Here is a 23,452-nt window from a genome sequence, read left to right as displayed (position 1 = left end):
ATGATACAAACAATGTATTTCCCTGTATGTTTTGATATACATTTGACAAATAAAGTTAATCTTAATCCATTGTTGAATATTAATCATTGTTAAGAATGGACCTCTTGTACAATAGTTCTGATTTCTCAATCCAATTCATTGTAACCATTACACCTTATCTGTCTAAATACAATCTGCAGTTTATTACTGTTTCCTTCCGTGCTACCTCACAGTAGTTATGTTTAGAATGATCATGTAGAATAATGTCTTTCACTGTCTTGGTACATAAGCTCATTACTCTCACAACTGCAAGAGTGCCCTTCCCTGAAGAAGGGAGTGGCCAAAAGGTCCACCAACTACACTCACCTGGTTGAAGTACAAATGTAAATAATAATCATACAAACAATGTTAGTTAAAAGCAAGGTTAAATAAATAAGTTTTGAGCTGGTGCTTCAAATGTCAACCGAGTCTACATCACAGTCTTAGGAACTGAGTTCTACAGTTTAGGAACATTGTTCAAAAAAGCTGCTAATTTCCTTTTCAGGGAGATTGTTTAAATTTAAGAATCTGGCAGAAGGCACCCCGAGAACTTGAACTTGAACAGGACAGTTGGATAACCTGTCCCACAAGACTATGAGGACCCTGCTTCAACAGCAATGGATGAGGCAGGATACAGAACAGAGAACAGTACAGCACAGGACAGAACGCTACAGGCTACGATGTCGTGCTGACCTTTAAGCTAACTCCAAGGTGAATCTAACCCTTCCCTCACAAATAACCTTTCATTTTTCTTTAATCCAAGTGCCCAAGTGTCTCTAAAATGTCCCTAATATAGGTCTTCACCACCATCCCTGGCACCCTGTTCCACGTACCTACCACTCTGCAGTAAAAAAAAACAGTTCTGACATTCCCCTTATACTTTCCTCCAATCACCTTAAAATTATACACTCCTGCATTAGCATTTCCACCCTGGGAAAAAGATGCTATCCACTCTATGTCTCTTATCATCACGTACATTTCCTATCAAGACACTTATCATTCTGCTTCACTCAAAAGAGAAAACAAAACCCTAGCTCACTCAACCTATCCTCATGACATGATCCTCCAGTCCAGACAGCGTCCTGGTAAATCTTGTCTGCACCATCTACAGCTTCCACATTCCTATGATGTGGCATCCAGAAATAAACACTGTACTTACTAGGAGAAGTCTAACCTAAGGCTCTTGAAATCAGTTCCCTGACAAATCATGACAACACACCATACCTCTTCTTAACCAGCCCTATCAAATTGCACTGCAACTTTGAGAAGTTGTATAGGGAACTTCATTGGTATCATATAACCATTAGACAGGGTATTGAATGTTATGGAACAGACACCTAGGACTGCAAGCACATTGTGAAAAGTGGCACCTCAGGCAGACAGGGTGGTGAAAAAGGTATTTAGCATGTTGGCCCCTATCAGTCCGGGCACTGAGTATAGGAGTTGAGACAGTATGCTGCAGTTGTAAAGATATTGGTGTAGCCATTACTTGGGGTACTGTGTAGAGTTTTGGTCACCCTGTTATAGTAAAGGTATCATTAAGCTGGCAGAAATGCAGAACAGATTTAAGAGGATGTTGCCAGCACTAAAGGGCAGGAATTTATAGAGAAAGGTTGGGCAGGCTGGGACTTTACTTCTTGGAATGAAGGAGATTGAGGGATGACCTGCCACGGGTATATAAATCACGAGGTATAGATGGGGCAAATGCACAGAGTGTTTTTCACAGGGAAGGGTAACTAAGAACTGGAGGGCAAAGGTTTTAGGTGAGAAGGGAAGGATTTAGAAGGGACCCGAGAAGCAACTTCTTCTTACAAAGGATGGTGTGTATATAGAATGAGCTGCTGGAGGAAGCAGTCATGAGGACATTGAACATACACTTGGATAAGTACATGGGTAGGAGTGGTTAAAGTAGTAGATACAAAAGCCTTAAAGCACTTACTACCAGACTTGAACAGATTTGCTCCCACTGTTAACAGACTCTGGTGCAATAAGACGGATTGTTGGCCTCACAATTTACCTTGCACCTTATTGCATACCTGCACACCACTTTCTTTGTAGCTGTTAACTTTATTCAGCATTATTATTGTTTCTAACCTTGCTCTAGCTCAATGCACACTGTGTAATGATTTGATCAGTATGCAAAACAAGCTTGGTGCACGTGACAATAATAAACCAATACTAATAATAATACCAAATGGGACTAACACAGTGGGTACTATGAATGAGCTGGGCCAAAGGACCTGCTTCAGAGGTGTATTACTCTGAGAAGTCAATATTGCACAGCTTCACGTGTCTGTAAGAGCAGCTTCAGACCAAGGTCCGAGCCTTCCAAGAATCAGTACTGCACCAGTTTACTAACAAGGTGAAGATGGAATTCATTACCAGATGACTGTGGAGGCCAAGACATAGATAGAGTCATAGGAGAGTACAGCACAGGAACAGGCACTTCAGCCCATCTAGCCCAAACCAAACTATTTAAACGGCCTATTCATATCCACCTGCACCCGGAGGATGGCACTCCATACCCCTGCCACCCATGTACCTATCCAAACTCCTCTTAAATGTTAAAATTGAGCTTGCATGCGCTATTTGCGCAGGCAGTTCACTCCACACCCTCACCACCATCTAAGTGAAGAAGTTTCCCCTCATGTTCCCCTTAAACATTTCACTCTTAACCAGTACCTTTGGTTTAGTCCTTGGGGAGCAGATCTCAGACAATCTCACCTGGTCCAGGAACACCACTGGGATTGTGAAACTGTGCCCAGCAGAGATTGAACTTTCTGAGGAAACTTAAACAAGCATCACTCCCCGCTAACATCTTAACTACATTCTGCAGAGTGTACAGAGTTGAGAGTGTGCTGACCTTTTGCATCACAACCTGGTACTCCCAGCTGCAGTGCTGCCGACAAAAAAGCCTTGCAGGGGGTGATTAGGGGAGCAGAGGTTATTGGGGTCTCCCTACCTTCTGTCCAAGACTGCTTTCAGAGTCGATGACTCCAGAAGACACAGCACATCATTAAAGACCCCTCACACCCTCTCCATGACCTGTTTGTTCTTCTGCCATCAGGCAAAACTAAAACCACAAGGCTACTAAACAGCTTCCTCCCACAGGCAGTCAGACTGCTGAATAGCTGCTCTACCTGACTCTGCTTTAGACACTTTTAACTTGCACTGGACACTTATAACTTGATTTTAACCGACATGTGGCTGTTATGTTTTACTATTTATTGTTGTGTTTACTATTTTTTATTGCCTTTGTTATGTTATGATTGCACTTGCCCCTGGGAAATGCTGTTTCATTCTGCCCTGCAGAGCTGATGTATGGTTGGAATGACAATAAAGTTTTTGAATCTTGAAACCTCAGTGGAAAAAGCCTGCTTGCATTTACCTATCAATATCCTTATAATTAAGTACCATATTATAAGGAATTAGGTATGTTTAGAGTGGAGGTTGATAGGTTCTTAATTAGTCTGGGTGTCAAAGGTTACAGGGACAAGGCAGGAGATTGGGGTTGAGAGGGATAATAAGTCAGCCTTGATCGAATCAATTTCACCATGTATGCAGGAGGGTTGAGCATGGGGCTAGCAACCCTATCCCATAAAAACCTACAGCTACAAAACACCAACAGAAGCTCCAAAGACTTAATCCCTGGGAGGAAGAAGATAATTTAAAAGACTTGGGGACAATTTAAAAGACTGTACCAGGATAAAGAACTCTTGACAACCTGCTGTCTGTGGCCTACGCCCCAGTAGGGTGATGGGTTTAACAGAGCAGAGACTGGAAGAGCTGAACAGCTTAATTCTGCTCCTATGTCTTAAGATGACCACTTGGACGAGTTGCACAGGCTCTCCTCCGTGCGTAATCTGGGTCCCCACCCACAAAGACAAAAAAATGATAATTTGAACAGAGTTGAGTTTAAGCTTCAGTAGAAGTTTTACAATAATACAGAAACTTTATGCACATACATTCATCACAACCTTTAAAATCGAGAAATAACATCGAAGAAGTGGAGCAATTAAGGATTGCGGAGAAGTGTCAAAAACAAGACAGGCTGATCTCCGCTCGTTGCTGGGTGTGATTTATTAATGGGAATGGGGCTGATAAACACATTTTCCATTCTGGACTGCTGCTTTTCACTGGGCGAAAAGGGAGGGGGTGGGGAAAGGAGTAATGAACACGCATTTCATTAAAAACTAACTTTAGCCCAAATTTCCTGATGGCTGGTTAACTTGGAATAAGGAAAAATAATTAAAAGAGATAAATAAACAAACAAACAAAATGCATTTCTGGCTCCCCTTGACAGCTTTACATTGAGCGGCTTGAAGGTGGAGTGGTGAATCCGAGACATTCGTCATCCAGGTCAACTTTGCTGTGCCAATGATATTCAGGGCTGTGGCTTGAGACCCTTTGCCGTAAGAGTGATTGGCATTTTGTGGGGTCATCAGGAATACAGTTCAGTTCTCCAAAGGCCCATCAATGCTGGCTGCTGATCAGAAGGAGTACATTCTCAGGACTCAGTTCCTTAGGAGGAAGTGGTGGAGAAGGGGTGGGGTGCAGGGCGAGATGGGGTGAGCTCAGCTCTTTCACACATCAGAGCACAGAGTAGTGGCGTCTTCAAAGTTATGAGTGTTGCTGCAGCTCTGCATTTACTTGATTCAGTCTAGTGACGTCAGTGAACGGAGGTACTCTAGGACCGTGTGGCTGCAGGGTCAGTCCAGCCCAAGCTTGCTTACCCAGCCCACAGTTCAAACACACTGAGACATCTGGCAAATGGCACCAGAATGCACCTTGTACTTCATCTTCCTCGCTTCTCCCTCACGCTGTACTGCAGGACCATTGGTGTGGGCTGAGGGACAGAGAAGATAAGGAGAGGGTGAAAGTTGGGAAGATAGGAACAGTACGCTCAAAATCAATATCCATCCCAGGGAACATGTTCACAGGTGTACCACGGAGACCATTCAGACTGATTGCATCACTGTCTGGTATGGTGATGGCAAGGCTAGATATCAGAAAAAGCTGAAGAAGATTGTAAACTGAGCCAATTCCACCATGGGCATTAGCCTCCCCACCATCACCATCTTCAAAAGCTAGCACCTCAAGGCGGCGGCAACTGTCATTAAGGACCCTCACGATTCAGGACATGCCCTCCTTTCATTGTAGAGGATACAGGAGTCTGAAAAATTATTCAATTTCAAGATCTCTGAATAGTTCATGATCTAACCCATGAGCACGCCCTCACTATTTTTGCTCTCTTTCTGCACTATTTAACTTACTTTTTAAAAAATATATTTCTTATTGTAATTTATAGTTTTTTATGTATTGCACTGTACAGCAGTCGCAAAACAAATTTCACGACATGTTAGTGATAATAAACCTGATTCTAATTCTCACCTTGCCATACCATCTCGAGAGCCAAAGTTGCTTCATGGTCATGTGCTCTGGCAGAGGTTCGTTGTCGAACAGTATTTGTACCTGCAGAAAGAAACTCCATTATATTTTCATATGGTTTGTTGGAGAACAAACTCTGCACTTGCCTCCCACTCCTCCTTCTACAACGTACCTGCTGCAGATCTAGTACATTTATTCTGTGGCACAGAACTCTCCGTAGATGCCTGATCTCAGCCCGGACTGAACATCGCACATACTTTTGCTGCAATGGTCAAAGACAAAAAGTAAATTTGACAGAAGAGTGACTAAGTTCTGGCTTAGACCTTCCACATACTACTGACCTTTGCGTACACAGAACACTACTACACTGGACAAGCCATTCTGCCCACAATCTTGTACTGATCTTGATACCACTTTATATTAAATGTTCTCCTATGTATCATCGATATCCCTCTGTGTTTAGTTGTTATAACAAAAAACACACTTCACTTTGATATAAATGTGATAAATAAAGCTAATCTATATTAAAAAAAAGCTAAACTTTCTATCCATGTATCTGTCAAATGCCTTTAATGCCATTAACATACCTGCTTCAACCACTTCTTCTGGCAGCTCATTCTATAAAGACCAACCTCTGGATGAAAACGTTGCCCCCTCAGGTTCTTTTTCCTCTCACCTTAAACCTATGCCCTCTAGTTCTTGATTCCCCTATCTGAGGAAAAAGAATTGTGCACTAAACCCAACTATGATGTTATATATCTCCTTCAGATTACCCTCATTCTCCAGCTTAAGGACATCTTTCTTCAGTAGGGTATCCAAACTTGAACACAATATTCCAAACACCTACGTCTTGAGTGATGACGGCCAGGATGCCAAAAGCCTTCTTCACCACACTGTCTACCTGTCATTTAATTTTAATTGTCATTTTCTTTGCAGTTAATCAATTATCTGCTTTATTTTAAGTAGCCTTTAGATACATAATAATTTAATATATCTCTAGCGGCTATAGAGAGTATAATTCTGAAAGCTTTGTACTACGTTAGGTGAACAAATGTTTCCCTCCATTGGTTAACTTTTCACTACAGTATTAAGTAGTTTCTAATTGGTTGTCTCTTATCTATGGAATTTTTCTTATCTCATGGGTATAAAAGTAGCCATTTTATGATAGGTACCATCTTTTCCTGTTCTTTAGTTTCTCTTTTTCAAGTAGAAGTCTTCTGCCTGTCTGTTTCAACTTCCCTTTGTTCTATCAACTCATAACAAAATGATCATGAATCAGCCTTGCTTCAGACTTCTAAAAGAACCTTTGATTTAAACACCAGAGTCTAACACCGTGAAGCTATTCAAAGTGGTTATAAACATGGGAGAACTCAAGATAGACTCAACAAATGCCTGGTACCTTCTTGTGCTTTCAGAACATTTCAAAAAGGACATCAAGTGCATTGTAGGCACTCCAATAATTTTGCTGTCTATCTTGGTGATACTGCTTGAAAATTTAACACCAGCCAGTATTGCCAAAGAGTTCTTTGAATTTAGAGAAGATGGTGGAGGGCTCTTTAAAACGTCTCACAGCCCTGATGACAATATTATGTCGCATTCAAGTTCTGCAACCTCTGGGATGGGGCTTGAAATCAACTTCTGATCCATGTGACAATTGCCACCCACTAAGCCCAGGCTCGTGCCAGCTGTGCATCGGAGGAGGGAAAGTAGTAAAGAGCACTTTCTTAAATTGCTTGCAGGGCAGAAATATCAACTTACACCTCGGAAAACTGACTGGGTTTGCAGATGTGTGGAAAGAAAAAAGCCTGAACATAGAACACTTCTGTATGGTAGAGGCCCTTCAGCCCATAATGTGCCAACTCTTTAACCTACTCTAAGGACAATCTAGCACTTCCCTTGCACATTGTCCTCTTTCACCCATGTGACTATCATTCCACACACCCATCAATCTCTCTGACATCCCCACCATACTTTCCTTCAATCACCTTATAATCACATCCCCTCATATTAGCCTTTTCCACCCTGGGAGAAAGTTTCTGGCTGTCCACTATCTATGTTTCTTATTGCCTTGTACACTTCTATCAAGTCACTTCATGTCTTCCTCTCCAAAGAGAAAAGCCCAAGCAGCATGATAGTCAGTCAAGCAGTTGCATAACATTATTACAATGCCAGATATCACCAATAAGGGTTTAATTCCCACTACCACCTGTAAAGAACTTGTATGTTCTGCCTGTGACGACCTGCTTTTCTTCCTGGTGCTCCAATTTCCTTTTTTATTCCAAAGTAGCAGGGTTAAGGTTAGTAAGTTGTGGACATGCTATGTTGGCATCAGAAGTGTGGTGACACTTGTGGGCTGCCCAGCACAATCCTTGCTAATTTGATTTGACGCAAACAACAGATTTCGCTGTATGTTTCGATGTACATGTTTCAAATAACGCTAGTCTTTAAATCTTTACCTTTCTTTTTAAGAAATGCTCTCTAGTCCAGGAGCATCCTGGTAAATCTCCAGTACACCCTCTCTAAAGTTTCCACATCCTTCCTCTAATGAGGTGACCGAACTGAACACAATAGTCCAAGTGTGGTCTAACATTACCTTGAGGCTCTTGAATGCAGTCCCCGGTCTGTGAAGACTAACACACCATAAGTCTTCTTAACTGCACTGCAATTTCGAGGGATCTATGAATCAGCTCTTATCCCAACTGATAACATACAAGCTGATGAGATACGTTCTTCCTCTTTGCAATTAAGAAAATAACGCACAAATGAAGTAGTAATGAAAGTGTGTGTTTTGTTCGCCTTCATTAGTTAGGGGACTTAATTCAAGAGCCACAAGGATAACGTTGCAGCTCTATCAGACTGATTACACCACACTTATTGTGTTCAATTCTCATTATAGGAAAGACGTGCAAGCTTTAAGAGAGGGTACAGAGGAGATATACCAGGATGCTGTCTGGAGGGAAGGGTGGGGGGGGGGGGGGTTGAATTTTACAATATCAATGCTCTCAACAAGAAGCAGATAATGTTTGAATTCCACTGCATGAAGTAAGCAGAGCATGAATCATACAGCTCCAATATTATTGACTCTACGCACGTGCTCACTGAATGGTGGGGGGAGGGAGTACTCAGTCTGCCTCCTGACAAGAGTGGGAATAATTGAATTTACTTCAATGATCTGAAAACACAGGACGGAAAAAAAAATCAATAGACCCCCATCTGCTTCAGCATAGCGATGTGAAATGATTTGTGACCCTTGAGCCTTCAGATTAACTGCAAGCTTTGTATCTACTTCATGTTAAATATGTTTTGGATTTACTGAGAGTCTGGCTATTGGAACAGACACACATGAAAACAGCTCCTGCATCTGGAAACAGTGTCAGGGGAGAGCTGACTGTGCTGACGGAATGTTCCCCGAACAACGGACCAGAAGGGGAGAGGGCTGCAGGCAAATTTCAGTAGTCCTTATGGTTAAGACCATCTGCACCCTCTCAGCTCTCAACCATCCCAATGGTGTAAACCTCAGCTTGGTCTGTATGGTGTTGAACTAGTCACTTGGAGTTCGAATCAGGTTGAATAAAGCAAGGTGGGGGGGGGGGGGGGGGTAGTGTAAAGGAAATTTAAGCGACATGCTTGATTTTTAGACAAAGCAGCAGCTGCTTGGAATGCACGCCAGGGGAGATAATGAAAGCAGGTATAATAGTAACACACAAAATGCTGAAAGAACCCAGCAGGTCAAGTAGCATCTATGGAGAGGAATAAACGGTCAACGTTTTGGGCCGAGATGCTGCCTGGCTTGCTAAGATCCTTCCACATTTTTATTTTATTTAGGAATACATCATGGTAGTAATGAACCTGCACTGCCCAATTGCACCATTGTGACCAATTATCCCATTAACCCCATCATCTTTGTGATGTGGGAGGAAACTGGAGCCCTTGGAAGAAACCCTCAAGGACACAGGGAGAATATATACACAGCAGCAGGAATTAAACCTGGGTCACCGGCACTGCAAAGCGTTACGATAACTGCTATGCTACCATGCTGCTGTGGTGAGCCAAGTGATTAGCATAACTCTAATAAGACATTAAGATCATTGGTTCATCCAAATAGCACACTTTTTGCATAGTAATAATGGGCTGAACCTTTACCAGCTACCGTAAGGTGCTAACACTTGTCATTCACGAGCTACCTCATCAAAATTAGGACTTTCTACACTTCCAGTTACCAACCTGAAGATTGGAAAGGCTGTAAATTCACTCACATTTAAACAGAGGTATAAGTATGCTAAAGTGATTGCAGATGGATGCCTGAATCAGATCAACAAACAAACAACTGGAGGAACACAGCAGGTGGAACAGTGTTACTATTCACTGCAAGGTCGACGTTTTAGGTCGACAACCTGCACCAGGAAGAAAAGGGCAGCAGAGAGGGAAGATTGCTAGTACATAGAGGAAAGGGAAGACAGAAACCTTCAGGTGATTGGTAGATTGAGGTGGAGTAAAGGATGTTGGAGGAAAATAAGCAAAAACACAAAAGCTACCAATGCTGGAATCCGGGAACCATTAAAGGAGAGGTGCTAGGCAGATCGATTAGTTTAGGAGAGGGGATTTGGTGGATGAAATGTACATGTGCTAGGTGATTGGAATTGGGTTGGGGGAGGTCAGGGGGACAAAAACAGGAGGACTAGAGATGGATCAGATGGGGAGGAAAGAACACAAAGAGAAAGAACATAGGAAGTAAAGGTTGGAAATTTGATGCTCATACCACTGGGCTGCGAATATAATTACTGGCTGATGGAATCAGTATGAATGGGTTAAGCTGGCAATAAATTCAAGTTACTTTCACCATGGAACTGCATTTCTGGCTGATCTAATCCTGGTACACAGAGCAATAAGCAAATTGTCCTAAAGTATTTCACATGAAAATCATCAAGGCAGAACTTGTCTCCAAGGCACAGCAAAGCAGAGAAAGCTCTATGCAGTCAGTGGGCTGACCAGGATTTGAAGTAAGAGAAAGAGTCAATGCTTTAACTCAAAGATCATTCATCAGAACCTACTAGAATGGAAGCTTCGATGAAGGCTCTTTGATCTGCTGGCCCAAGCTGAAAGCAAAAGATGTTAACTAAATACAGAGTGACGGTCACACATCATTGCTATTCAAGCTCAGAGACTTACCTGCAATACTAGTTTCCCTTTCTCCTTTCCCAAAGGGGAGCTACAAAACCCAAACAAACAAAACATTATTAAATACAGATTTTAATTCCAACATGCAATACATTGGCAAGATAGAGAGGGTACAGTAGAGATTTACAAGGATGCTGACTGGACAAGAGGGTCTATGTTATAGGCTGCATTGGTTACAATGGATCTTTACTCCTTGGAGCTTAGGAGTGTGGGAGATTACCTTAGAAGTTTATAAAATCATGACAGCTTCAAAGTAGATTTATTATCAAAGTACATTTGTGACACCATATATAACCCAGAGATTCATTTTCTCATGGCCATACTCAATAAATCCAATCACTATCATAGAATCAATGAACGACTGCACCAACAAAGCATACAACCAGTGTGCAAATACAAAAATAAAAAGAAAAAATAATAATAATAAATAAGCAATAAGTTTCATGGAATTGAGGTGAAGAGTCCTTAAAAGTGAGAACATAGGTTGTGGGAACTATCGGTGATGAGGCAAGTGAAGTTATCCCCTCTTTTTCAAGTGCCTCATTGTTGAGGGGTAATAACTGTTACTGAACCTGGTGGTGCAGGTCCTGAGACTCCTGTATCTTCTTCCTGATGGCAGCAGCAAGAAGGGAGCATGACCTGGTTGAGTTCCTGATGATGGATGCTGCTTTCCTGGGATGACACTCCATGTAGATGTGCTCACTGGTGGGAGGGCTTTACCCATGATGGACTTTGTATCCACTACTTCTTGTAGGATTTTCCATTCAGGGGCATTGGCTGTTTCCATACCAAATTGTGATGCAGATAATTAATATACTCTCCACCACACATCTACAGAAGTTTGTCAAGGTTTTATATGTCATGCCAAATCTTTGTAAACTCCTAAGGAATTACCTCGTAAATCAGCAACATCTTCATAAATCTCCTCTCCACTCTCTCCAGCTTAATGGCATCTTTCCTATAGCAATTTATTTCAAAATACAAGAATTGTGCAGATGCTGGAAATCCAGAGTAACACACACAAAACACTAGAGAAACTCAGTAGGTCAGGCAGCATCTATAGAAATGAATGAACATTTAACATTTCTTCCCAAGATCCTTCTTCAGGACTGGAAAGGAAGAGGGAAGATGCCAGAATAAAAAGGGGGGAGGGGAAGTAGGACTAGCTAGGTGGTGATAGTTGAAGCCAGGTGGGTGGGAAAGGTAAAGGCATGGAAAGCAGAATGGACCATGGGAGCAAGGGAAGAAGGTGCAGGAGGTGGTAGGCAGATGAGGGGAAGAGTGGAAAATAGATGAAGGGAAAGGGAAGGCAGAAAGGAAAAATGTTACCGGAAGAAGAAATTGATGTTCACAGGATGTTCATGAAGGATGCCCAGATGGAATATGAGGTGTTGCTCCTCCACTCTAAGAGTAGCCTCATTGTGGCAAAAGAGGAAATTCTAAATATTCAAAATATCCAAATATGCCCTCACCAATGTCTTGTACAACAACAACATGAACATTCTAATCTCCATACTCAAAGCTCTGACCAATGAAGAACTAGGGAGCCATTCAACAGTCTTATAACAGGAGGGTAGAACCTTTCCTTGTGTGTTTTCAAGCTTTTCAGGGTTGGGTGGGATATTTGATTTTGCTGGTTGCTTTACTGATAGCAAATTAAGTTATGTGCAAGAAGGATTTACAAGGAAGACATAGACTTAGGAGCAGAATTAGACCATTTGGCCCAGACTCTGCTCCGCAATTCCATCATGGCTGATTTATTATCCCTCTCAACCCATTTCTTCTGTCTTCTCCCCATTACCTTTGACATCCTTACTAATCAAGAACCTATCGATTTCCACTTCAAATACACCCAATGACTGGGCCTGCACAGCCATCTGTGGCAATGAATTCCAGAGATTAACCACTCTCTGGATAAAGAAATTCCTTCTGATCTCTCTTCTCAAGGGACATCCTTCTAGTCAGAGGCTGTGCCCTCTGGTTCTAGACCTAAACCTGGTTTTATAAGAAAGATCAGAAGAGGTACACAGAACTTTTCTCAGAAATGTCTGAATTTTCTCTACTGCAGTGTGCTGTTGTGAATACTAGATTACTGAAGGCATTTGACAAGGAAGTAGATAAATTATTAGAAGGCCAGGGAATTGAGGGTGTGGGGCACAGGCACAGAAGAGGAGACGAGGCCCAAGAGAGATCAGCCATGAATATATTGAATGGTAGGACAGGCTACAGGGGCTGAATGGCCAGCTTCTGCTCCTACTGTCTTGTAGTCTACATGGACACTTGTGCATAGCAGCAAGGCTACAGGGAAGTTAGAAGTTGCAGAAAGCTTCACAAGAATGTTGACAGGATGGGATGGGAATGTTGAGTGACAGGGAAAATGGAGAAGCTGCCACCATTCTCCCTTGGGAGTAGAAGACTGAGGGCAAACTTACCGGGAATTACAAACATCATGAGGGACAAGCTTTCCATGGGGTAGGGGAGTCCAAAATCAGAAGGCAGATGTTTATGGTGAGAGGGGAAAATTTTAAAGGTGACCTATACGCCAATTTTTATATATTGAATAAGCTGCCAGAAGAAATGGTAGATATGGGTACATAACAATGTTTAAAAAGCATATGGACAGGTATATGGATAGATAAAGTTTAGGTTACTGGAGTAGAAATAGGCTATTTGGCCCACTAGTCAATCGTAGCTGATTTTTCATTCTCCTGTTTTCTCCCCATAACCCTTAGCATCCCCCCTTCACCAAACAAGAACCTATCAATCTCTTCTTACAACCACACAATGATTTGTCCTTCATTGCTCTCCATGGCAACTGATTCAACAGATTCATCGCCCTTTGGCTGCAGAAATTCATTTCAGTTATAAAGGCATGTCCCTTTATTCTGAGGCTGTGCCCTTGAATCCCACTCTCTCCATGACCACATTTAGGGAACATGGGTCAAACACAGGTAAATGGAAGCACCTCAGGTGTGTATGTTGGTTGGCAAGGATGAGTTGGGCCAAAGGGCCTGTTTTCCTGTGTAATAATTGATAAGTAGCACCTTTAAGTAGAAGAAAAAATAAAGCAAAGAAATTCACAAAGCAAACTTGGACAGCTATTCATCAGGATGCTTGAAGAAAGAGGGGAACGTTGCAATATTCAGAGACACAAGACTGGAAATCTTGAGCAACACATGCAAAATGATGGAGGAATTCAGCAGGTCAAACAGCATCTAAAGAGGGAAATAAGCTGTCAATGTTTCATTGTCCTGTTGAAAGTTCTCGGGCCGAAACATCAACTGTTTATTCCCCTCCATAGATGCCGTCTGACCTGCGGAGTTCCTCCAGTATTTTGCATGCACTGCAATATTCAAATGAGGTTCACCCCTAGTGTAGAATCTGCAGCAGAAATGGTCACAAACCAATTTATTTTTTAATGCATCGCATTAAAGCCAGATTGTGGTGACCCCATATTGTTTTTTTTTTGATTTTGCACAAAAATTTTATCCCATGTGCAATGGTTGAATAATAAGCTGATTTACATCAGCCTGCCTGAGTCAGAACAAGGTTACCCCATCTCATGAATTAAACAGCCAGCATCAATTCTCATTACTCTGATGCAAGCATTAACTCAATATTTCTGATGAAATTTGCTGCAGAGCTATTCCCTCATTTCCCACCCAGTTATAGACACACAAATAATGTTTGCGATGGTGTATGGATAGAATTAAGGGTGCATTTACACACCAGATTTCAAGAAGGGGTACTTGACCTTCTGACCAGCACTAAACTGCTATAAGAACGATGTCATTAAGCTGGAGAATGTGCAGAGGAGAGTTACAATGATGTTGCCAGACTGCAGGGACAGAGTTATGGAGAGAGGTTGAGCAGATTGGCACTATAATCATTGGACCATAGGAAAATGATGAGTGATCTTAAAGGAGGTATATCAATTTGATGGGCATAGATTGGGTCTTTTTCTCAGTTAGAAAATTTAAAAAAAAACTAGAAGGCATAGGTTTAAGGTGAGAGGGGAGATTTAACAGGAACTTGAGCAGTAACTTTTCCAACCAGACGGTGGTAAGTATATGAAATGAGCTGCCAGAGGAAGTGGTTGAGAAGATACATTTACATTTGAAAGGTACCCTGAAAAGTTCATGGTCAGGATAGATTTAGAGCAGGACTTCCCAATCTTTTTAATGCCATCAACCCCTACCATTAACGAGGGTCTGTGGACCCCAGGTTGGGAATCCTGGTTTAGAGATAAATGATCTGACAAAGGCTCACTTTGAGACCCTGGAAAACACGGACAACTCTATGGATTAGACCAGCTTTCCCAGGTTTAACTTACTGACCAGTCTCCAGTGGTGACTTCACAAACAAGGGTACACGTGGGATCTCCATACCCAATGATCTCCATCCCTCTAAACCTGTGGTTCCCAACTTGGGAGTCCATGAACCCCTTGCTTAATGGCATTGGTCCATCGCATAAAAAAGGTTGGGAGCCCCTGCTCTGAACATTTCCTACCAATATTCTCGTCTAAAGGTTTTGAAAGAATTGTAATTGTACCCGTATCTTCTGGCAGTTAGTTCCATTTACCCACCATTCACTCTGTGAAAAAGTTGCCCCACGGGTCCACTTTAATTATTTATTTTTAAATTTTATTTTTTATTTTCTACAAGAGCAGAATTAGGCCACTCTGCCTATTGAGGCTGCACTGCCATTCTGCCATGATTGATTTATTATCCCTTACAACCTCATTCTCCTGTCTTCTCCCCATAATCTTTGACACCCTGACTAACTGTTACAAATGTGCCACAACTCTGAGGGGCCGAAGGGTACAAAGTCGCCCCCTCCTTTTTGAGAATCGCAAGATCGCTATTAATTTGGGTTTGGGACCCAGGAAATGAGAGAGAATTCACAAGGTTTTGGAATGTGTCCTGGCCTCAGCGAGACAAAGCCACGGATAACGGCCATTGTCTCTTGGAGACGGAATTGTGTATTGAGTACTGTACTATTCATTGACACCCTCAGGGGATGACCAGAGTGGGCTGGTTGAGGGATTGCATCATCCCAACCTGATTGACATCTGAGACCCCGTGAGTAAGGATAAAAGAGGGTCTGGGGAACAACCCCTTTAGATGCACCAGGAGAAACGCTGGAAAGCCAGTGACAGCGTTTTATAGCGGCCTGTGTGCGTCCTCCCTTGCCACGGTAGCGGGCTCATCATGGAAGAACGGCTTAGCTAAAGGAGAGGCCACAAGTGAACGGCCACACCAATGAGACTCCGACGGATCGAAATCATAAAAAGGAAAGCCGGCAAGTTTCTTCAAATCTCTCTCTTTCCAACCAAAAGGCTGCAGCCTGAATGAACTGAGTGACTTTTATATTTCCATCGGACAATACATTATCCCCTAGACAACGATAGAGCTTATTTTTTATTATTATTATACCCGCACTTTTAGATTTAGTATTGACGACGTATATTATCTGTATGGTTGCATTGATATTATTTTTGTGTATTTTTACTAATAAATACTGTTAAAAATAGTACCATCAGACTTCAACGGACCTCTCTATCTTTGCTGGTAAGTGACCCAGTTACGGGGTTTGTAACATAACCAAGAACATATAAATCTCTGTTTTAAATATGCTCAATGACTTGGGCTCCCACAGCCATCTGTGGCAATGAATTCCAGGGTCATCACCCTCTGGCCAAAGAAATTCCTTCTAATCTCTGTACTAAATGGACATTCCCCTATTCTGGGGTTCCTTCTGGTCCTAGACCCACCCACTATAAGAGACATCCTCTCCAAATCTACTCTATCTAGCCCTTTCTATATTCAGTAGGTTTTGATGAGATCCCTCCTTATTCCTCTAAGCCCCAGTGAGTACAGATCCAGAGCCAAATGCTCCTCGTACGTTAATCCTCTTCATTCCCAGAATCATTCTTGTGTACCTCCTCTGGACCCGCTCCAATGCCAGTTCATCTTTTCTTAGGTAAGGTGCCCAAAACTGCTCATGGTACTCCAAGTGCAGTCCGATCAATGCTTATAAAGCATCATATCCTTGCTCTTATAATCTAGTCCTCTCAAAGTAAAATTGTACTTGGCTTCCTTACCACCAACTCAACCTTCAAGTTAACCTTTAAGGTATCTGCACAAGGACTCCCAAGTCCCTTTGCACCTCTGATTTTTGAATTTTTTCCCTGTTTAGAAAATAGTTTATGCCTTTATTTCTTCTACCAAAGTGCATAATCATACACTTCCCAACACTATCTGCCAGTCTGCCTATTCTTCAACAGTTTCAAAGTCATTCTGCCGACTCACTGCTTCCTCAACACTCCCTACCCCTCCAATCTATCTATGTATCATCTACAAACTTGGCCACAAAGCCACCAATTCTGTCAGCCAAACTGTTGACATACAATGTCAAAAGAAGGTTTTCCAATATTGATTCCTGTGGAACACCACTTGTCACCCAAAACCATCCACAATAGGCATCTTTATTTCATCTCTTTGCTTTCTGCCAATCAGTCAATGTTCTGTCCATGCTGGTGACTTCCCTGTAATTCTATTACATGCTGTACTGGCCTATAATTTCCTTTCTTCTTCTTCCTTTCTTAAAGGGAGAAGTGACATTTGCAATTTTCCAATCTTCTGGAACCATTCTAGAATCTGGTGATTTTTGAAAGATCACTACTAATGCCTCCAAAATCTCCTCAGCTACCTCTTTAAATCTGTCTCCTGTTATTTTAAACCAGGGATTCCCAACCTGGGGTCCACAAACCCATAGCTTAATGGCATTGGTCCATGGCATAAAATAGGTTGGGAACTCCTGTTTTAAATCTATGCTGTCTAGCTTTAGACTACAGGAGAAAGACCATCCACCTTATTTATGCCCTTCATGATTATATAAAAATCTATAAGATCACCCTTCAGGATAGAGTTCTAAAATTAGAAGACAGATTTAAAGTGAGTGGAAAAGACCTGAGGGACAGGGTGGGGGCATGTGGTACAAGCTTCCAGAGGAAGCGGTAGAGCTGAGTAGAATTACAATATTTAAAAGGCACTTCGGCAGGTACAAAGGAGGATAAGAGAGGTCCAGATGGATATAGGCCAAATACAGGTAAATAGAAATAGCTTAGATAGGCACTTTGGTCAGCATTGTCGAGTTGGGCCAAGAGTCCTTTTCCTTGTAGTATAACACTGAATAGCACGGGATGCGAAAAGGCCCTTTGGCCTACAATGTTGTGCCAAACTAACTAGGCTAATGACACCCAACCCATTCTCTTCAAATTTATGTGCCAGAGAGCCTCTTAAATGCCTCTATCGCAGGGTTCCCAACCTTTTCATACCAAGGACCAATACTATTGAGCAAGGTGTCTGTGGACCCAAGGTTGGGAACCCCTCCTCTATCACATCTGCTTCTACCACGCACCCAGCACATTCCAGAGAGTTAAGAAAATGTACATAGTAGCGCACTGAGGAATGCAGTAGAGCAAAGAGATCTGGGAAAACAGAACTATAATTCATTCGAAGTAGCATCACAGGTAGATGGGGTCATAAGGAAAGCTTTTGGCATATATTGAGTACAGAATTAGGAAGTTATATTGAAGTAGGATAAGACGTTGGTGAGACCCAATTTGGAGTATTGCATGCAGTTTTTGTCTACCTACAGGAAAAAATGTAAATAAGGTTGAAACAGTACAGAGAATATTTATGAAAATTTGCTGGGTCTGGAGGACTTGAATTACATGAAAACACTGAATAGGTTAGGACTTTATTCCTTGGAACATAGAATATTGAGAGATTTGACAGAGGTATACAAAATTAGGGTATAGATCTGGGTAAATTCAAGCAGGCCTTTTCCACTAGCGTTGGGAGGGAATACAACTAGAGATCATTGGTTAAGGGTGAAAGATGAAAAGTTTAAGAGGAACATGAGGGGGAGTTTCTTCACTCAAGAGGGTGGTGAGAGTAAGGAATGAACTGCCAGCGGAAATGGTGAATTCAGGTTTGATTTCAACATTTAAGATAAATTTGGATACGTAAATGGAAGTAAGAGTTATGGAGAGCTATGGTTAGGATTCAGGTTGATAAGACTTGGCAGAATAATAGTTCAAAATGGACTAAATGGGGTGTAGGGCCTGCTTAAGACTCTAAAATAACTTACCTACCCTCTCCTGCCTAAAATGCACAGCCTCCTAACCCTATGAGAAATACTAGGAACACCCTGCCTCACCAAAAGGAACCTGGCAATGCTTCTGTCCATTCAGTAGCTATGCCACCTTAATTGCCCGTCACTGGGTTGGGCTCATTCTCACCCACCGAGACAAAATAAAAATCAAATTTGAAATTATTGGCAGGCAAGCTGAAAAGAAAAGAACCAGTCTCCTTAAACACTGGTGGTAAGCTGTTTATCAGAGTTTGCAGCAGCCCTGTGTGAGAGCTTTGCTGATAGCAACACATCCAAACTAATTGCTTTAAAATTAGTATCGACCCCAGTGCCTTCCAGCTGCTACAAATTCACCAGATTGAGTGATGAATCCAGACTTGGACAAGCCGTTCGATAGGAATTTTTCATTTTTCCCCCCCTTGGTGTATTGATTGAACATACTCTCTGCCTTCTGTGCTGTACAAAGCAAACTTTCCCTTCCCCATCTCTTCGCTGGCGTCAAGGTAACACTCCACAAGTGCTCTGTGCAGTAATTAAAATCGTTCCTGGCAAATCATAGCGCAGAGAGAAATGCCATTGGATGGTAGCGGAGCATAACATGGTGGCATGGACAGATGCAGAGGAGAGGAGAACCATACAGCTGGTTCTGAAGACTCAAGAGACTGCAGATTTCTACAGATTCTAACTGGTTGTATTATTTTGTGGTATGGAGGGACCACTGCACAGGATCGGAAAAACCTGCAGAGAGTTTTAAACTCAGCCAGTTCTATCATGGGCATTAGCCTCCCCAGCATCAAAGACATCTTCAAAAAATGATGCATCAAAAAGGCGGCATCCATCATTAAGGAACCCATCTCCCATGACAGCTCTCTTCTCATTGCTACCATCAGGGAGGTGGTACAGGAATCTGAAGACACACACTCAATGTTTCAGGAACAGCTTCTTTCCCTCGATCATCAGGTTTCTGAATGGACAAAGAACCCAAGAACACTACCTCACAATATATTTTGCCTTTGCACTACTTTATTTAATTATATACATTCCTTATTGTAATTGTTAGTTTTTTTAATGTATTGCATCCTAGAGACATTCAGCCCTTTGGCCCACTAAGTCCATGCTAACTATAAAGCTCCATTTACACTAGAACATGGAACAGTACAGTATAATATTGCAGGATATAGTAGGAACCCATGGGAGAAATTTTTCCACCCAGAGTGTGATTGGTACATGGAATGAACTGCCAGAAGCAGTGGCTGAAGCAGGAACATTAAATACATTTCAGACACTTGGACAAGTATATAGATAGGAAAGGTTGAAAGGGACTTGGGCAAGTGTGAACAAAATGGCCCAATAGGTTTGGATGGAAATTTTGGTCAGCATGGACCAGTTGAACTCAAGGGCCTGTTTTGTGCAGAATGACTAAGTCTTTATATTATAAACAACATCGAACTGTGACTGATGCAATAAATCTAGAACAAGAATAAGTTGAGTGAGCTCAGGGTTTAAATGCGCTAGGGATTAAATGCCAACACCGCGAAGTTTGAATAAACTAGTCTCGAAACGGCTTACTGACTGCGTGTCGTTACTTTAGTGCTGTGTGTAGCACATCGCTACATTGGTGACCCCGACAGTCCAAACGGGACTTGGACCAAAGATGACCAACTCTTCATCTGTTCATGCAGTTTCGCTAAAACTGCCGACTTTCTGGACGCTGCAACCACGCGTGTGGTTTAGCCAAGCAGAAGCCCAGTTCCAGATTTGGCAGATATCCTCTGATTCCACGCATTACTACCACGTGGTGAGCGCCCTTGACCAAGAGACGGCCGCCCAGGTTGCGGATTTCATACAGTCGCCCCGGAAGAAGGCAAATATGAAGCATTCAAGGCGCTGCTCATTGAGACCTTTGACCTCTCACGGCGTGAGCAGGGTGCCTGCCTGCTTCACCTGGACAGTTTGGGAGACAGGCTGCTGTCAGCATTGATGAAGGAGATGCTGGCCCTGGCTGATGGACACAAGCCCTGCCTCATGTTCGAGCAAGCGTTCCTAGAGCAACTGCCTGAGGACATACATCTGCTGCTGGCCGACACAGATTTCAGCGACCCCCAGAAGGTGGCGGCCTGGGCAGACGTGCTGTGGAAAGCCAAGAGGGAGAGCGTGGCGTCTGTCGGTCAGATTACCAGGCCACGCGCCCAACAGCAGACCAGACCAGGCCCGGCAGGGAGGCGCACAAAACACAGAGGCAGGAGTGAGGAGGACAGTGAACAGTGGTGTTTCTACCACCAGCGGTGGGGCACAAAAGCCCGCCGTTGTCGTCTGCCCTGCAAGGACCAGCTGCCGCTAATGATTATGGCAGCTGGCCACCAGGACAACCTCTTGTACGTCTGGGACAAACAGTCAGGACGCCGCTTCTTGGTCGACACCGGAGCGGAAATCAGCGTCTTGCCGCCGATGGAGTACGACACCCGCAACAGGAAGTCAAGACCCACCCTGAGGGCTGCAAATGGCAGCACGATATGGACCTACGGCACCCGCACAGTGCAGCTGCAGTTCGGCGCCAGTCGGTTCACGTGGGACTTCACACTGGCCGCGTTGGCCCAACCACTCCTGGGGGCGAACTTCTTGTGAGCTCACAGCCTGCTGGTCGATTTGCAAGGGAAAAGACTGGTCCATGCCGAGACTTTCCAGATGTTCTCCCTGTGTGAAGCCAAGTTGCCGGCCCCACACCTGGACTCCATCATGCTGTCGGACAACGAATTCACCAGAATCCTGGTAGACTTTCCATTGATTCTGGCACCGCAGTTCACGGCAGCCATGCCCAGACACAGGGTACAGCACCACATCCTGACCCAGGGACCACCCCTCCACGCCCGCGCACAAAGGCTCCCCCTGGCGAAGGAGTTTAAGAGGACTTGTGGAGGAATTGGGGATCGTACGGAGGTCCGACAGCCCATGGGCCTCCCCCCTGCACATGGTGCCCAAAGCAGCCAGGGGTTGGAGACCACGCGGCGATCACCGCAGACTGAACGAGGCTACAACTCTAGACCGCTACCCCGTGCCGCATACACAGGACTTTGCAGCAAACCTGCACGGGGCAAGAATCTTTTCCAAAGTAGACCTCGTCCGGGGATACCATCAAATCCCGGTGCACCCTGAGGTTGCGGTGCGACGCGACCTGGACTTTGCGTTCATCTATTTGGATGACATCCTTACAGCCAGCAGTTGTCGTCAGGAGCATCTGTCCCACCTCCACTCCCGCCTGAATGATTTCGGCCTCCCAATCAACCCGGCCAAATGCCAGTTTGGTCTCGATACTATCGACTTCCTGGGCCACAGGATTACCAAAGACGGGGAAACACCTCTGCCCACCAAGGTAGACACGATCTGCCACTTTGCCCAGCCCAACACGGTCAAAGGCCTGCAGGAGTTCGTTGGTATGGTGAACTTCTACCACCGTTTCCTCCCTTCAGCAGCCCGTACCATGCACCCTTTGTACACCCTGATGTCGGGTAAAGGCAAGGACATTACTTGGGACGAGGAGGCCATGGCCGCTTTCGTTAAAGCCAAGGAAGCCTTGGCAGATGCCGCGATGCTGGTGCACCCCAGAACAGACGTTCCGACCGCCCTCACGGTGGACGCATCCGACACAGCAGTCGGTGGGGTGCTGGAGCAACTCTTCGAGGGGTGCTGACAACCCCTGGCGTTCTTCAGCAAGGACCTACGACCACCCGAACTCAAGTACGGTGCTTTCGACTGGAGCTGTTGGCACTGTATCTGGCAATCCAGCATTTCAGGTACTTCTTAGAAGGCAAGCCGTTCACCGCGTTCACGGACCACAAACCGTTGACCTTTGCGTTCACGAAGGTGTCTAATCCCTGGTCAGCTCGCCAGCAGCGACATCTGTCCTACATATCCGAGTACACGACGGACATCCAGCATGTTTCAGGAAAGGACATCATCGTGGCGGATGCACTCTCCAGACCAGCTGTCCAGGCCCTGTCCCTGGGGGTGGACTATGCAGCACTGGCCGAGGCGCAGCAGGCAGACGACAAGATGCCCAGCTACAGGACTGCAGTCTCGGGTTTGAGACTTTCTCGTAGGCCCAAGTGAGAGGACCCTTCTGTGCGACGTGGCTACCGGCCAAACTTGCCCCATCGTCCTGGCAGCCTGGAGGCGGCGAGTTTTCGACTCCATACACGGTTTGGCGCACCCATCTATCAGGACAACCGTCTGGCTGGTCTCCAGCAAGTTCACGTGGCACGGACTTCGCAAGCAGGTCAGTGAATGGGCCAGAACGTGCGCGCAGTGCCAAACAGCCAAGGTGCAGTGGCACACTAAAGCCCCGCCACAGCAGTTTGAACCCACCCACCGGAGGTTCGATCACATTCATGTGGATATCTTGGGCCCCCTACCAGTGTCCCGAGGAGCGCAGTACCTCCTAACTATGGTAGACCGGTTCACGAGGTGGCCAGAGGCGGTCCTGCTCACCAACACATCTGCTGATTCCTGCGCCCAAGCACTGATTACAACCTGGGTAGCACGCTTCGGGGTACCGGCCCACGTTACCTCTGACAGAAGCGCCCAGTTCACCTCCAGCCTGTTGGGAACGCAGCTACACCACACAACTGCCTACCACCCACAGTCGAACGGACTAGTGGAACGCTTCCACCGTCACTTGAAGTCGGCTCTCATGGCCGCCTGTGAGGACCT

The 23,452-nt window shown here is 44.1% G+C and overlaps 1 protein-coding gene across 2 annotated transcripts in view; it reads right to left on the bottom strand.

Moving 5' to 3' along the window:
* Positions 1 to 4,080: 4,080 nt before the first annotated feature.
* pcgf1 (polycomb group ring finger 1) overlaps positions 4,081 to 23,452 on the bottom strand; it is a 65,160-nt gene continuing 45,788 nt past the window's right edge. For both annotated transcript variants that reach the window (XM_059965758.1, XM_059965757.1), the window contains 4 exons: positions 10,576 to 10,615; positions 5,579 to 5,668; positions 5,410 to 5,490; positions 4,081 to 4,864 (listed from right to left, as the gene is read on the bottom strand). In XM_059965758.1, coding sequence (XP_059821741.1) covers positions 4,814 to 4,864; positions 5,410 to 5,490; positions 5,579 to 5,668; positions 10,576 to 10,615 — 262 coding nt within the window. In that variant the 3' untranslated portion in view covers positions 4,081 to 4,813. The remainder of the gene's footprint in view (positions 4,865 to 5,409; positions 5,491 to 5,578; positions 5,669 to 10,575; positions 10,616 to 23,452) is intronic.

This window comes from Hypanus sabinus, chromosome 3, assembly GCF_030144855.1.
Source record: "Hypanus sabinus isolate sHypSab1 chromosome 3, sHypSab1.hap1, whole genome shotgun sequence".
Classification (NCBI taxonomy): domain Eukaryota; kingdom Metazoa; phylum Chordata; class Chondrichthyes; order Myliobatiformes; family Dasyatidae; genus Hypanus; species Hypanus sabinus.
This window is presented reverse-complemented; position numbering and strand designations above follow the sequence as displayed.